At 33.2% G+C, this 14,294-nt stretch overlaps 1 protein-coding gene across 1 annotated transcript in view; it reads right to left on the bottom strand.

The window, feature by feature from the left end:
• Positions 1 to 14,294, bottom strand: part of DPYD (dihydropyrimidine dehydrogenase) — a 796,846-nt gene that overhangs the window by 571,096 nt on the left and 211,456 nt on the right. Inside the window, exon 5 of the mRNA XM_012791012.3 lies at positions 10,408 to 10,569. Within this exon, the coding sequence (XP_012646466.1) occupies positions 10,408 to 10,569 (162 nt within the window). The remainder of the gene's footprint in view (positions 1 to 10,407; positions 10,570 to 14,294) is intronic.

Consider the following 14,294-nt stretch of genomic DNA (forward strand, 5'->3'; position numbering starts at 1 on the left):
CAATGAAAGGCCATTATTCTAAACTGTAAGTTGACCATAAGATTATATATATTTGAACTTGTAAAAAACAAATTTAGAGAAAAATAACTAATAGCAAGTAATCTGAACCATGCAATTTTGGTAAATTTCAAAGTTACTGCCCCTAAATCATTGTAGTTTATTTTTATGTTTTAAAGCTCTATATACTAAGATATAATTTTAAAACAAACTAAAATATTATGATGAATATCATCTAGCAGTCACCCAATCTACAATTTTATTATCAATCATTGTGCCAACACTGAGTATTTTTAATAGATTTCTAAAGATTTTTAGAGAAGAATGTCAGATATTTACTAAAATTTATCAATACATCATTCTTTTCTATTAATCATGCATTAAGATCAAAAGGAAAGACACAAATCTTAATAAGCTTTAACAGATGTTACTTGTGTTTGCCCACAGAAAGCCACCCATTTCACCTATTCTAACTAGTGTAGCTATTTCATTTTAATACTGTAAAAATTATTTATTTTCCTACTTTTTAAAATATATTTTTCATCTACATTTTATTTCTGTCAAAAATGATTAACCTTTTGTATGTTTGTGTAAGAGCAATGTTAACAAACTATTGATAATACTATTTTAAATATGAGTAGTAAAGAGTAATTTTATTTAAAATGATAAAAATTGGGGACAATAGGGCAAGTGCGAGATATCATTGATCTAATGATTCTCCAGTTCATATCCTATTTATTAATGACCTGCAAAGATGTTAGCCATAAATATTACTTATTTTTTATTATCATAGTAATTTATTTTAATTTCAGATTAAAAACATGAATTGATAGATCTTATTGACCAGATTGCCAAATTGTACCATAAACATGCTTAATCCTAAATTTACTTATATACCAATTATAACAAAATCAGACAGGATTTTTAAATTTAAATAAAACTGTAGGTAAAGGTTAAACTTCAAAGCCCCTCATTGCACAGACCCCTTCTAAGGCCCTGTATTTAAATTTTGTAGTAGTGTTCTTATATACTTTTTAATAGAAGGAACCCCAAATTTTTCACTCCTGGTTTCAGAATACTTCCATTTTTAAAAGGAGAAAGAAAAACTAAAAATTTTTTGGTAATGTGTAAGTAAAGAAAATTAGTACACCATATGTGTTGGTCTTACACAATCTAGTTTAATGTAGCTGCTTCATATCTAACAAAACCAAGGAGTTGTGAAGTGTGGCAACTAGGCATATGTGGCTGAGGCGACAAGGTGCAATAGCGACTGCTGTGAACATGGAGTCAGAAAGCCTGGCTTTATGCTGAACTTGTATTATTGATTAGTAATACTACCTAAGGCAAGTGAGAGTTAGTGAAATAATGAAAATTAGAGCACTAGCTTTGTATTCTAGATTTGTCTCTTACTAGATGTGAGGTTGTAGAAGTTAGTTAATTTCACAGAGCCTCTTGTTACTCACATATAAAATGGAGATCATAACATTTACTTGAAGAGTTACTTTGAGGATTCGTCAAGCTCTAAATAAAGTGCCTACCATTGTGCAAGACACTAGGAATTTATTTAATATTAACTGTGATTTTTTAATCACTTTGATTCTTAGTTTCCTTGTGTCCAAAATGAGAAAAACATTACCTAGTTTATAGGCTTCAAGCCATATCAACATTATAAAGAGAGAGAGTAGAAAAATGCAATGAAGTGGTATACAAATATAGTGTATTATAACTCTACATTTTTCTCCCTACCTGATACTTTCCTTTGCACTAAGCTCCAATCACCTCTAAAGGCATATGACAAAAAATTAATGAAGGCTGGATTATCAGTCCAAGAATACCAGTGTAAATGCATATGTCTAATTCAGTATACTACAACATTTCAATTATTGGCTTTTATTATTTCCTGGAAACTATAGTATTTTTTCAGGACCCATAGTTTAGAAGCAGCCTACAACACTTAGTTCTAATCAATGCTCAAAAAATGTTTTGTCTAATTAACTGAATCCTTACCTACTGGGGCTTAATACACTGGGTGTTCACAGAAGCCAGTTTGCCTGGAATGGTACTAGTTTGTACCTGGACTAATTACTGATAATGTGCTATTCACTCTCCAACCTACCTCAGTCATTTGGTTATCTTACTTATAAAGCAATCATCATATTAATAACATACAGCTAGAGTATATTCAAACTCACATTTTAGTTTATGCACAAATACTCATTTTTTATGATTGGTTTTAATTTGGGAACTGCATTTAATTTTTTGATTGTCTTTGTTTTTCTATTTGATAGATGGGATGTATCACATAAGTGCATTGTTTGAAAGAGGGCATGAAATACTCTAGTGTTCATCAGGACACATTTTTTTTTTTTAGATGGAATATTACTCCGTTACCCCGGCTAGAGTGCAGTGGTGTCATAATAGCTCACTGCAAACACAAACTCCTGGGCTCAAGTGATCCTCCTGCCTCAGCCTCCCAAGTAGCTGGGACTATAGGCATGTGCCATTGTACATGGCTAATTTTTCTATTTTTTGTAGAGACAGGTTCTTGCCTTTACTCAGGCTGGTCTTGAGCCCCTGAGCTCAAGCAATCCACCCCAGTCTTCCAGATAGGACATATATTTCTATATTCTCCTCAAATGTACCTGTAGAATGCAAAGATTTAAGGTGTTTAATGACCTCCATATCCAAGATGGTAATAGTAAGATTTTCCCTATTAAAATAATAATAATATACTAATTTGAGTGAATACATTCCTTATTCATCTTCAATTTTTCAAACTATTTATTATACTATTTAAGCAAAATATAAATGTTGATGTAATTTAAATAATTATTAAATGTTGTTTAATGCAGTCTTGTAACACCTGCCTTTTTGAATGGTATTAGTATATTTTCTACTGGATTATAAACACTGATGGATTTGAACTTTGTCTACCCTTAATGAAATATAGAAATAAATGTTTATAATCCCTTGGAAAGATATAGTATATTATTTATTTAACCCTTAAAAATTTCATGTTTATGTTATAAAGGCATAGGAATAGTCAGTAATATTCTGAAAAAAAGAGTTCAAGAATAATATAACCCTACCAGATGTAAAAATACATTATAAAACTATAGTAATTTATTGTTTGGAGACTTTTTGATAAAGGCCATTCTCTCTGGAGTTAAGTGATATCTCATTGTGGTTTTGATTTGCATTTCCCTGATGATTAGAATGTTGAGCATTTTTTCATATGTTTGTTGGCCATTCTTCTGTCTTCTTTAGAAAAGTTTCTGTTCAAGTCTTTTGCCCACTTTTTAATAGGATTATTTGATTTTTTCTTGCTGATTTTCGTGAGTTCTAAGTATATTCTAGTTATTAGCCCCTTATCAGATGCGTAGGATGCAAAAATTTTCTCCCATTCTGTAGGTTGTCTGTTTACCTTCATGACTATTTCTTTGGCTGTTACAGAAGCTTTGTAGTTTGATCATGTCCCATTTATTTATTTTTGTTGCTACTGTGATTGCCTTTGGGGACTTCTTCATAAACTCTTTGCCTAGGCCGATGTCTAGGAGAGTGTTTCCAACATTTTCCTCTAGAATTTTGATAGTTTCATACCTTAGATTTAAGTCTGTTATCCAGCATGAGTTGATTTTTGTGACAGGTGAAAGGTGTGGGTCCTGCATTAGCCTTCTACAAGTGGTTATCCAGTTTTCCCAGTACCTTTATTGAAAAGGGATTCTTTTCCCCAATGTATGTTTTTGTCTGTTTTGTCAAAGATTAGATGGATATATGAGGATGGTTTTATATCAGGATTCTTAGATCTGTTCCACTGGTCGATATTACTATTTTTATGTCAATACCAGATTGATTTAATTACTATAGTCTCCAAACAATAAATGCTGGTATGAATGCGGAGAGAGAGGAACACTCCTACACTGCTGGTGGGACTGCAAACTAGTTCAACCTCTGTGGAAAGCAATATGGAGATACCTTAAAGCAATACAAGTGGATCTACCATTTGATCCGGCAATCCCATTACTGGGCATCTATCCAAAAGATCCAATGACATTCTACAAAAAAGACACCTGCACTAGAATGTTTACAGAAGCACAATTCATAATTGCAAGGCTGTGGAAACAGCCCAAGTGCCCATCAATCCAAGGGTGGATTAATAAAATGCGGTATATGTATACCATGGAATACTATTCAGCTCCAAGAAACAACAGTGATATAGCACATATTATATTTTCCTGGTTAGAGCTGGAACCCATTATTCTAAATGAAGTATCCCAAGAATGGAAAAACAAGCACCACATGCACTCACCAGCAATCTGGTATTAACTGAGCAGCACCTAAGTGGATACATAGTTATTACAGTAATAGGGTATTAGGCAGGTGGGAGGGGGGACGGGGGTGGGTATATACATACACAATGAGTGAGATGTGCACCATCTGGGGGATGGTCACTCTGGAAACTCAGACTTGTGGGGGGAGGGGGGAAAGGGCATTTTTTGAAACCTTAAAATTTGTACCCCCATTATATGGGGAAATAAAAAAAACAGTTAAAAATACTATAGTAATTAATACAGTTTTTATCAGTGAATGGGTACACAAATAGATCAATGTGAAAGAATAATAAGCTTCCATCCCTCCCACAATAAAAACAGACAAATTCACACATATAATCTTGCTATATGAAATAAGAGGCATTACAAATCTCTCTTGGAACAGTAAAATATATAATAAATAGCAGTGAGTTAACTGGCTTTCCATAGAATAAACACACACGTACATTCAGAGTAGGTGTGTTATATGATTAGATCACTCCATCATAACATATATAGTCACAGAACAAAAATGTAAAATAAAATCAATGATGATGATGCTAAATGATCAATAAACACATGAAAAGGTTTTCAAACCTCAACATTCAATGGAGAAATCCACACTAATTTTACCACTACTAATATTTCCTCAGAAACATAAAACCTAGACCAGACTCAACAATTAATTAGAGTGTTTGGGCAAGGAAATATAAAGTTCTTTAGGTTTTTATATGTAATATATGTTTAATTGGAAGCAAATAAAACAAAATAACTTTTATCATTTACATGAATAACTCTTGCATTATTGCAAATAGTATACTCTGATGGAACTAGAACTGGGTGATGTGAAATGAAAGGTGATAGTAAGAAAATCTGCTAAGATATTCAATTAAGGGAAAGTCCAGAGATAACTCTTTTCTCAACGAGTCATTTGATTTAGTCTGGAATTCCATTTGTCAGTTCCATTCTTAACTATAAATATAAAACCTAAACAAAAGAAAAGTTCCAAGAGATATATACTGAAGTAAACATGTATTTAATTGGTAATAGAAAAATCTCATGGAATATTTTTTTGTAAAAAATAAATACTATATTTGGATACCAATTTCATAATCCAGTGTATTACTAAAAGTTCAGAATTGAGGCAGTGATTTCAAGTACTAATTTTCTAGCCTTCATTTCCCTTCAACGTTTAGTGAAATTTTAGAAGCTTGAAATTGTAATCTTCTAAATTGCCTCCATAACACTTTCTGTTCTCCTATGGGTAGAAAAGAAGTGATTATAGCAAATTTTCTATTTAAAATTATGTTTTATTTTTTTTATTTCAGCATATAATAGGGGTACAAATGTTAAGGTTATATATATTGCCCATGCCCCCTCTCCCCCCTTGAGTCAGAGCTTCAAGCGTATCATCCCCCAAATGTTGCACATCTCACTCATTGTGTTTGTATATACCCATCCCCTCCTCCCCCCTCCCACCTGCCTGACACCCGATAAATGTTATTCCTATATGTCCACTTAGGTGTTGATCCGTTAATACCAATTTGCTGGTGAATACATGTAGTGCTTGTTTTTCCATTCTTGAGATACTTCACTCAGTAGAATGGGTTCCAGCTCTTTCCAGGAAAATACAAGAGGTGCCATATCATCATTGTTCCTTAAAGCTGAATAGTACTCCATGGTATACATATGACACATTTTATTAATCCACTCATGTATTGATGGGCACTTGGATTGTTTCCACATCTTTGCAATAGTAAATTGTGCTGCTATAAACATTAGAGTGCAGGTGTCTTTTTCATAAAGTGACTTTTGATCTTTTGGATAGATGCCCAGTAGTGGAATTGCTGGATCAAATGGTAGATCTACTTGTATCGCTTTAAGGTATCTCCATATTGCTTCCACAGAGGTTGAAAAAGTTTGCAGTCCCACCAGCAGTGTAGGAGTGTTCTTATCTCTCCACATCCACACCAACATTCATTGTTTGGGCACTTTTTGATAAAGACCATTCTTACTGGAGATAGGTGATATCTCATTGCAGTTTTGATTTGCATTTCCCTGATGATTAGAGTTGTTGAGCATTTTTTCATCATATGTTTGTTGGCCATTATTCTGACTTGTGTGTGCATATGTGTGTGTGTGTGTGAGAGAGAGAGAGAGAGAGAGAGAGAGAGAGACAGACAGAGAGAGAGAGCCTTCAGGATTTAATAAGTATTTTCTCCCATTTTATCTGCCAGCGATGATATCACAGTATCTGGTACAATTTGATTTTTGGCAGCAGCTTGTCTTTACTTCTGAGGTACAGGGCTCACATTCTTCTGGATAAGATCTTCCAAGTGGCTTTTACAGAAGTAACCACAATGTCAGATGAGCTAAAGGAGCCTGTATTAATAACCCATAGTTTGGTTTTCTGTCTTCTTTGCAGCATTATTTTGTAGGGTATCTACTTTCTTCCCCCCTTTATTTCATCATATTATGGGGGTACAAATATTGTTAGGGTTACAAATATTGCCCCTGCCACCTCTCCCTCCCTGCCATCGTGCCAGAGATTCAAGCGTGTCCAATCCTCAGGTGGTGCACACCGCACACATTATGTCTTCTTTTGAAAAATTTCTGTTCATGTTCTTTGCCCATTTTTTGATAGGGTTGTTTGATTTTTCCTTGCTGATTTTCCTGAGTTCTAAATAAATTCTAGTTATCAGCCCTTTATCGGATGTGTAGATTGTGAAAATTTTCTCCCATTCTGTGGGTTGTCTGTTTGCTCTCTTTACAGTTTCTTTGGCTGTACAGAAGCTTTTTTATTTGATCAGGTCCCATTTATTTATTTTTGTTGCTGCCGTGATTGCCTTTGGGGTCTTTTTCATAAATTCTTTGCCTAGGCCAATGTCTAGAAGAGTATTTCCAACATTTTCCTCTAGAATTCTAATAGTTTCACACCTAAGGTGTGTTACCCAGCGTGAGTTGATTTTTGTAAGAGGTGAAAGGTGTGGGTCTTCTTTCAGTCTTCTACATGTGGCTATCCAGTTTTCTCAGAACCATTTATTGAATAAGGATTCTTTTCCCCAGTGAATGTTTTTGTCTGCTTTGTCAAAGATTAGTTAGCTACATGAGAATGGTTTTATATCTGGGTTCTCGGTTCTGTTCCACTGGTCAATGTCCCTGTTCTTGTGCCAGTAACAAGCTATTTTAATTACTACAGCCTTATAGTTTAGTTCGAAGTCTGGTAAATTGATACCTCCTATTTTGTTTTTATTGCCTAGGATTGATTTTGCTATACAGGGTCTTCTCTGGTTCCAAAATTATGTTTTAAAACTTTAGGCAATGGGTAGAAAAATGCATTCTCATTTCTTTCTTATTTTGCATGATTCATTAATTAAATTTGAGAGGCAATGAGAGTCTAGTTGATCTATGAAATGTAATAAATATATTATTTATTTAAAATTCAAAGAAATAATCAAATGCTTTTCAAAGTAAAATTTTCAAGGGTTATAATTGTACAGAAAAATATAAAAACCCTTATGAGAGTGAGGAAATCTACACCAAACTATTATTTCCAAGTTATTTTGTTGAAGCAGTATTATCATAGGCTTACCATATTATTACTAGGAAAAACTGCCTTCTACAAAGAGTCATAATCATCCCTATAGCCTATTTATTACACGGACACAAAAGTGTATGAAGCAAGGTTAGAGTCTTCACACTGCAGATGTGGAAATAGCAAAGTGTTGAATAGTAATGACAACTCAGGACCAAATAAAAACAGCTAGTGTCCTTATTCTATTGCAAGCTATCTTTTGTGTGATTTATTCCTTTTTACACTATAATCCCTCCAAATCACATACTTGTCTTCAAAAGGAGAAATATAAGATGTGGACCTAACCAATAATGGCAGACTACTGAGTTGATATTTTCAAAATAATTTATAAGTTATAGGAAAAACAATTTTGAAAAATATCATACCATTTTATTCTGCTTTGCTAACCTTTGCTTAATTTGGTTGAAAAACAGATTTGCTTTCTTTAAAGGTCAAAAATCAATCATTGTTTTATCGAACAATCAAAACATAAAATTATTTATATCATGTTGCACTTCAACTTAAATACTCATATCAACAGGTTAGTAGTTTGAAAAAAAATAATATTTTGCACTTCATACTTTTTTTCACTGATATTCATTCAATATGCTACTCATGTTTTGCTTACCTCCATAACAACTTTGACAGTTAGATACATTTAAGTAAACCACACTTTGACCTAGGGAATACAGGGATTTCTAAAACAATTCACCCTAACTGACCACCCTAAAAAAAAATGGATGGAAAGCCTTTCTAGGTAGTTCCCACAGGGGCGTTTTTATTTATGATTAGATATTGAAACCACAGTTGTACAAAGTATAATTGCAATGGAGTAGGAAGATACATTCTTATTCTAAATTCCTTGATTTGCTTAAAATCCATTTATTGTAGTCCCAATCTATGCACAACTCTTCATTAGGTGATATTTATGGAAAGTCTTAAGTGGGGTCACTCTCAAATTTTAGTGAGTTTCTAATGAATTCTGTACAGCAGTGAAGATACATGTGTAAACTCTGTCTTAAGTAAATACACTCTGCTTTGGGAACAGTGGTAAAACCAAGTAAGAGTTCTCAAAGGGACAGTGCTCCCAGAGAGTATAGTTCCCAGAGGGGTAGTATTTCTTTCTCTTTCTTTCTCTTTCTCTTTCTCTCTCTCTCTCTCTCTCTCTCTCTCTCTCTCTCTCTCTCTCTCTCTCTCTCTCTCTCCCTCTCTCTCCCTCACTCCCTCTCTTTCTGTGTCTCATATCAAAGTCACTGACAAATTATATCATTTGAATTCACTTTGTTTTGAAATGTTGTGTTAGGTAATACACAACGTGTGTGACCTTTTTCACTTACAGGATCCTGCGCAAGGTTGCCCCGATTTAATGAAGAGGCAATGGGTCCCAAAAGAAAGATGGAGAGGAATTCAAATGAATCTTCTACATCAACTAAGGATTTTCACAGCTTGTAAAGATCATACCATGCAATGGTCAGGTAAGCCTAATGCAATTTTGATTTTGGTAAGAAAAAGAATTAAATCCAAAAATTTATTGCAACAACTCACAACCTCAAATTGTTTCTACTTTCTTATTCTCAGGAGTCCTTCCTTAGAATTAACCTGTCAGGAAGCAGGAAGAGAATAACTCTGATTTATTACTAAAAGCAATGTGAGACATAAGCTTGAGGAATAGGGGAAGGGTCCCAAAAGGAAAGAATACATTGTGCCTAAGTTGACAAAACCAGATAGGTAAGTCATTAACTAAATATCTAGTGTTGACAAGCATTTAATTCAGCCTTCTAGCCAACAGACCCCAAAGATTAAAAAATTTTACTATAACCTCCATATAAGCTGATCATTTAAATGATACATGGGAATTGACCTACTTGTTGATTTCAAATAGGAGACCACAGAGAGCACAAGGGTGTCTCAGAGAATCAATGTCATTTACGAAGGATTCATAAGAGAAAGTCAGGACAAAAGCTATAGAATAAATAGTAAAAATATACTTTCATTTTATTCCATTATAAATTTTTATTCAAGTAAGAGATTTTCTTCCAATCTGTCAATTCACAAAATCTAATGATTTTCTTAATGCTGTTAAAGAATATTACTCAGTTTCAGAGATTTCAAAAATTCTCTAACCTCTGTTACTCAAAGAATATTACAAAAAATGCTGTATTGCAAGCTGTAATGATTCAAGAGAATCAGTTAAGGAAGATAGCCTTTTCATAACAGGGTCTCTTTGAAACACTTCAATGTAAAGTTAATGAATAAGTTCTATTTTCAGATCATCTAATTTATATACTTTCAGTCAAAGTATTTTAATAACCTGCTGGGATTGCAACTAATTTGACATATGGTTTTATAAACTTTCATTTTTGTAGCCAAGCTGTTGAATAAAAATACTGCTTGTTGCACTAAACACTTATACTTTAGCTGTGTATCACACTAAAAATATTGGGTATCAACAGAGCACTGAGCATTAAAGTTATTTTAACATCTTTGTGCTTGGGGGAGGGGGCACCATGTATACATTTTACATACCTCAGTAGCAAATTGCTGCAATCCACCAATATTAATTGGTCCCTCTTCAGTGGCATATAAATTGCATCCACCTACACAAAGATCAGAGGTTGGGCATACCATTCCACAAGTGAGACCAAGTGGGTTGTCAGAAAAAATCATCTTAGCAGCTCCATAATAGTTCTGCAAAAATAATATAAAATAAAATTATAATATATGACAATATGTCTTAAACATCTAAATTATGACATTTATTATATTAAGTAATTGAATTGAAGATCAAGATGTGTATAAGATTAATAGGTTACAAGATTATTTACTATCAGGAACAATCCACTCAAAACTAGCAGAGTATTTGACTTATAGGAATATTCAATACATAGTGTATTGAAAAATAATCAATTTTAGAAAATTCAAATTTAAAAGACAGAGGTCCTATAAATAGTTTCCATTCAGAAAGCATCTAACTATTAATACATCTTGTCGTAAATTCTTCTTGGTTATGATACTCCTCAAATTTATCCAAAGCTTCAATGTAATCCCTATTAAAATCCCAGCTGACTTCTTTGCAAAAACTGACAAGCTGATCCTAAAATTCAAAGGAAAATCCAAGGCATCCAAAATGCTAAAACAACCATGCAAAGTAAGAATGAAGTTGGAGGATTCACACTTCCTGATTTCAAAACTGAATACAAAGAAGCAATAACCAAGATATTGTGGTATTAACATAAGTATAAACACACAGATTAATGTGACAGATTTAAGATTCTACATAGAAGCTTGTATGTTCAATTAATTTTTGAAAAGGATTCCAAAGCAATTCAATGGAAAATAATATTCAGTTCAATAAATGATGCTAAAATAACTGAATATCCACATAGCAAAGAATGAAGGTTGACCCCAACTCACACCATACACAAAAATGAACTAAAAGTAGATTATAGATATAAATGTAAGGAATAAACCAATAAACATCTTAGAAGACAACATAGGAGTAAATATTTATGACATTGGATTGGGCAATGATTTCTTAGATAAGACACCAAAAGCACAGCAACAAAAGAAAAAACCCACTGAATGGGAGAAAATATTTGCAAATCATGTATGTGATAAAGGATTTGTATCTAGAATATTTAAAGAAACATAGTTCAATAATAAAAAGACAATCCAATTTAAAATGATCAATGCATTAGAATATACATTTCTTCAAATAAGATATCCAAATGGCCAATAAGCATAATAAAATATGCTCATACTCATTAGCCATCAGAGAAATGCAAAGCAAAATGACAATGAATAGCACTTTTCACCCACTTGATGGCTGTAGTCAAAAAGGCAAACAATAAAAACTTCTGGTGATGATGCCAAAAAATTAGAACCCTCATACAGTGCTGATGGGATTGGAAAATGCTGTAGCTGCTTTGAAAAAGCATTTGGCAGTTCCTCGTAAGGTTAAAAATAGAGTTTAACTTACTATATGACCAAGCAATTCCATTCTTCAGTGTACACCCAAGAGAACTGAAAACATAAGCCTATGGAATACCTTGTACATTAATGTTCATAGCAGCATAGTTCATAATAGCTAAAATGGAAAAACAACCCAACTGCCCATCAACTCATGACTAGCTAAATAAAATGTGATATATTCATACAGGTGGCTGTTTTGGGGAAATAAAAAGAAATGAAGTAATGATGAATGCATTCAACATGGATGAACTTTGAAAAGATTATGCTAAGTGAAAGAAGTCATTCACAATAAACCATACATAATATGATTCCATTTATATAAAACATCCATTATAGGCAAAACTGTAGAGATGGAAAACATATTAGTGGTTTTCTGGGGCTCAGGGTCTAAGAGGAAATGGAGATTTGACTGCTAATAGGTATAGGGTTTCTCTTAAGGGTGCTAGAAATAGTTTCAAATTGATTATGGTGATGGTTACAGTTCTACAAACATTCTTGACATCCTCAAATTGTCAAGTTCATTTATAGGAGCAAAGATATGGGAGGTAAACTATATCTCAATAAAGTTTTATATTTTAAAAAGTACATTTGAGGTACTGAGAATTATACAGGCAACCTAATAAAAAATAGTGGGATGAGATAGCTAGATTAGATGCAAAACTGGGCAATGTCACAGAGGGCAATAAAACAAAACTTTTGGAGTCATTTTTCTCCTGAAAAGAAATCATTTTCATCTCTACTAGATACAAATATACAAATTAACATGTAAATTCACAGTCTAAACTTTTAATATAAAACAGCAGAATCAGCCAATGGTTCTTTCTCCTAGAATACTAAATAATATTTAAGTATACCCTTGTATTTAAACAATATTTTAGTATGCTAAAAGGGATATGGTTATCTCCTTGGCCTTAATTTCTGGTTTTGGATAATTTTACTTAACAATGACCAAAATTAACAATTACTAAGTTAAAATTAATCAGACTATTCCTAAGCAAAGATTCTTAGTTCCTGCTTAAGCCCACTGATCCCACTTAGTACATGCAATTGAGCAGTTAATCACTGCTAGAGATAATCTCAAAGTCATAGGTCAGTATTCTTTCCTCCTCTTACTTGACATCTCAGATATTTGACATGATTGATTAACAAATATTTATTGACTAACTCACTGACTAAAAATCCCATTGCATAATTAGAAGTGTCCTTGTTACATAAAAACAGTATCATGAAAAAAATGTGATCCATAATTGGTAGATCACTTTTAAGGATATTTGGGAGGAAAAAGCAAAGAAAGAATATAATACAATTTAACACATAAGGATCTTTCCACAAGAATATTGATTGTTTCATGAGCCCCAAATTGAGTGCCAAGATTTCACATAAAATGGTAACACAAGAAGAGAAAGAGACACATTTGAATCATGGCAACAAATAAAATATTTAAAATTATACTTATGGCTCATGATTTGCTGTATCTGTTAAACCACTAGAGCCTGATCCACTGCATACCAATGGCCATGAAATTGTCTAATAATTCTCCAACACTCTCATTTTCCAAGTATAACCCTTTCACCAAAATAAAACTGGTAGGGAGATTTAAAATTGTTAAAAGTTAATAAGGATTTATTCAATGTCTTTTAAATATAAAGCATTATGTGTATTAAAAAACCAAACAAACATATACTCCCTGGCATCATGATGCTTTAACCTCAGAGTAAGAAGCCATTTCAGGTTAAGCTGTCCGGCATCAGCTTAAATGGGTGGCAGCCAGAATTATTCTGGGTGTAACAAGGGTAAGAAATAAGAGAGAATGACATCGGAATCACTCTGTATTGATATGAGTACATATTCAAGAAAGTACAGAATAGGTCTTGGTGTAATGACTTGGCAATTTAGCTGGAGTAATTCATTCACTTAGGAAAAGATGATGAGAGGCTATATTTGAAAAATGGGCTTGGACCAAATTATGGAGAATCCTGACTGCCAAGCTAAGGGTTTAGTGTTTAATTGAAGCTTTTTAATTGAAGGGTTCCAGTATTAAGAAACTAACTAGGAAAATGCTTGAATGGATGATGCAGAAATTGTCAGAAAGGAAAAGGAAAGATGGAGAGTTTAAGAGAGATTACATAATGATGCCTGAAAAAAGGAAAGCATCAGCATGTATCACAGAATATAGAAGCATGGTTTTGAAGCAGAAGTCATCTTTGCAATCCATCTCTTACAGATAAATTTGAAATAATGGTAGATAGATAACTCCATTGTTTAAGGATCTGGGTACTCTGAGTCAAAGACATTCAGAAACCTATTAGAAAGAGAACACTTCCTCAACTCTTCCCATAGAGAACATCAAGATCAATATCAATTTTTTCTCTCATAGCAAGTGGGAAGATTTCTTAAGTCCTCCTTCTACACAAGAGGTTTGATTTCTGTTCTGTGAGCTC

Source organism: Microcebus murinus, chromosome 2 (genome assembly GCF_040939455.1).
Source record: "Microcebus murinus isolate Inina chromosome 2, M.murinus_Inina_mat1.0, whole genome shotgun sequence".
Lineage (NCBI taxonomy): Eukaryota > Metazoa > Chordata > Mammalia > Primates > Cheirogaleidae > Microcebus > Microcebus murinus.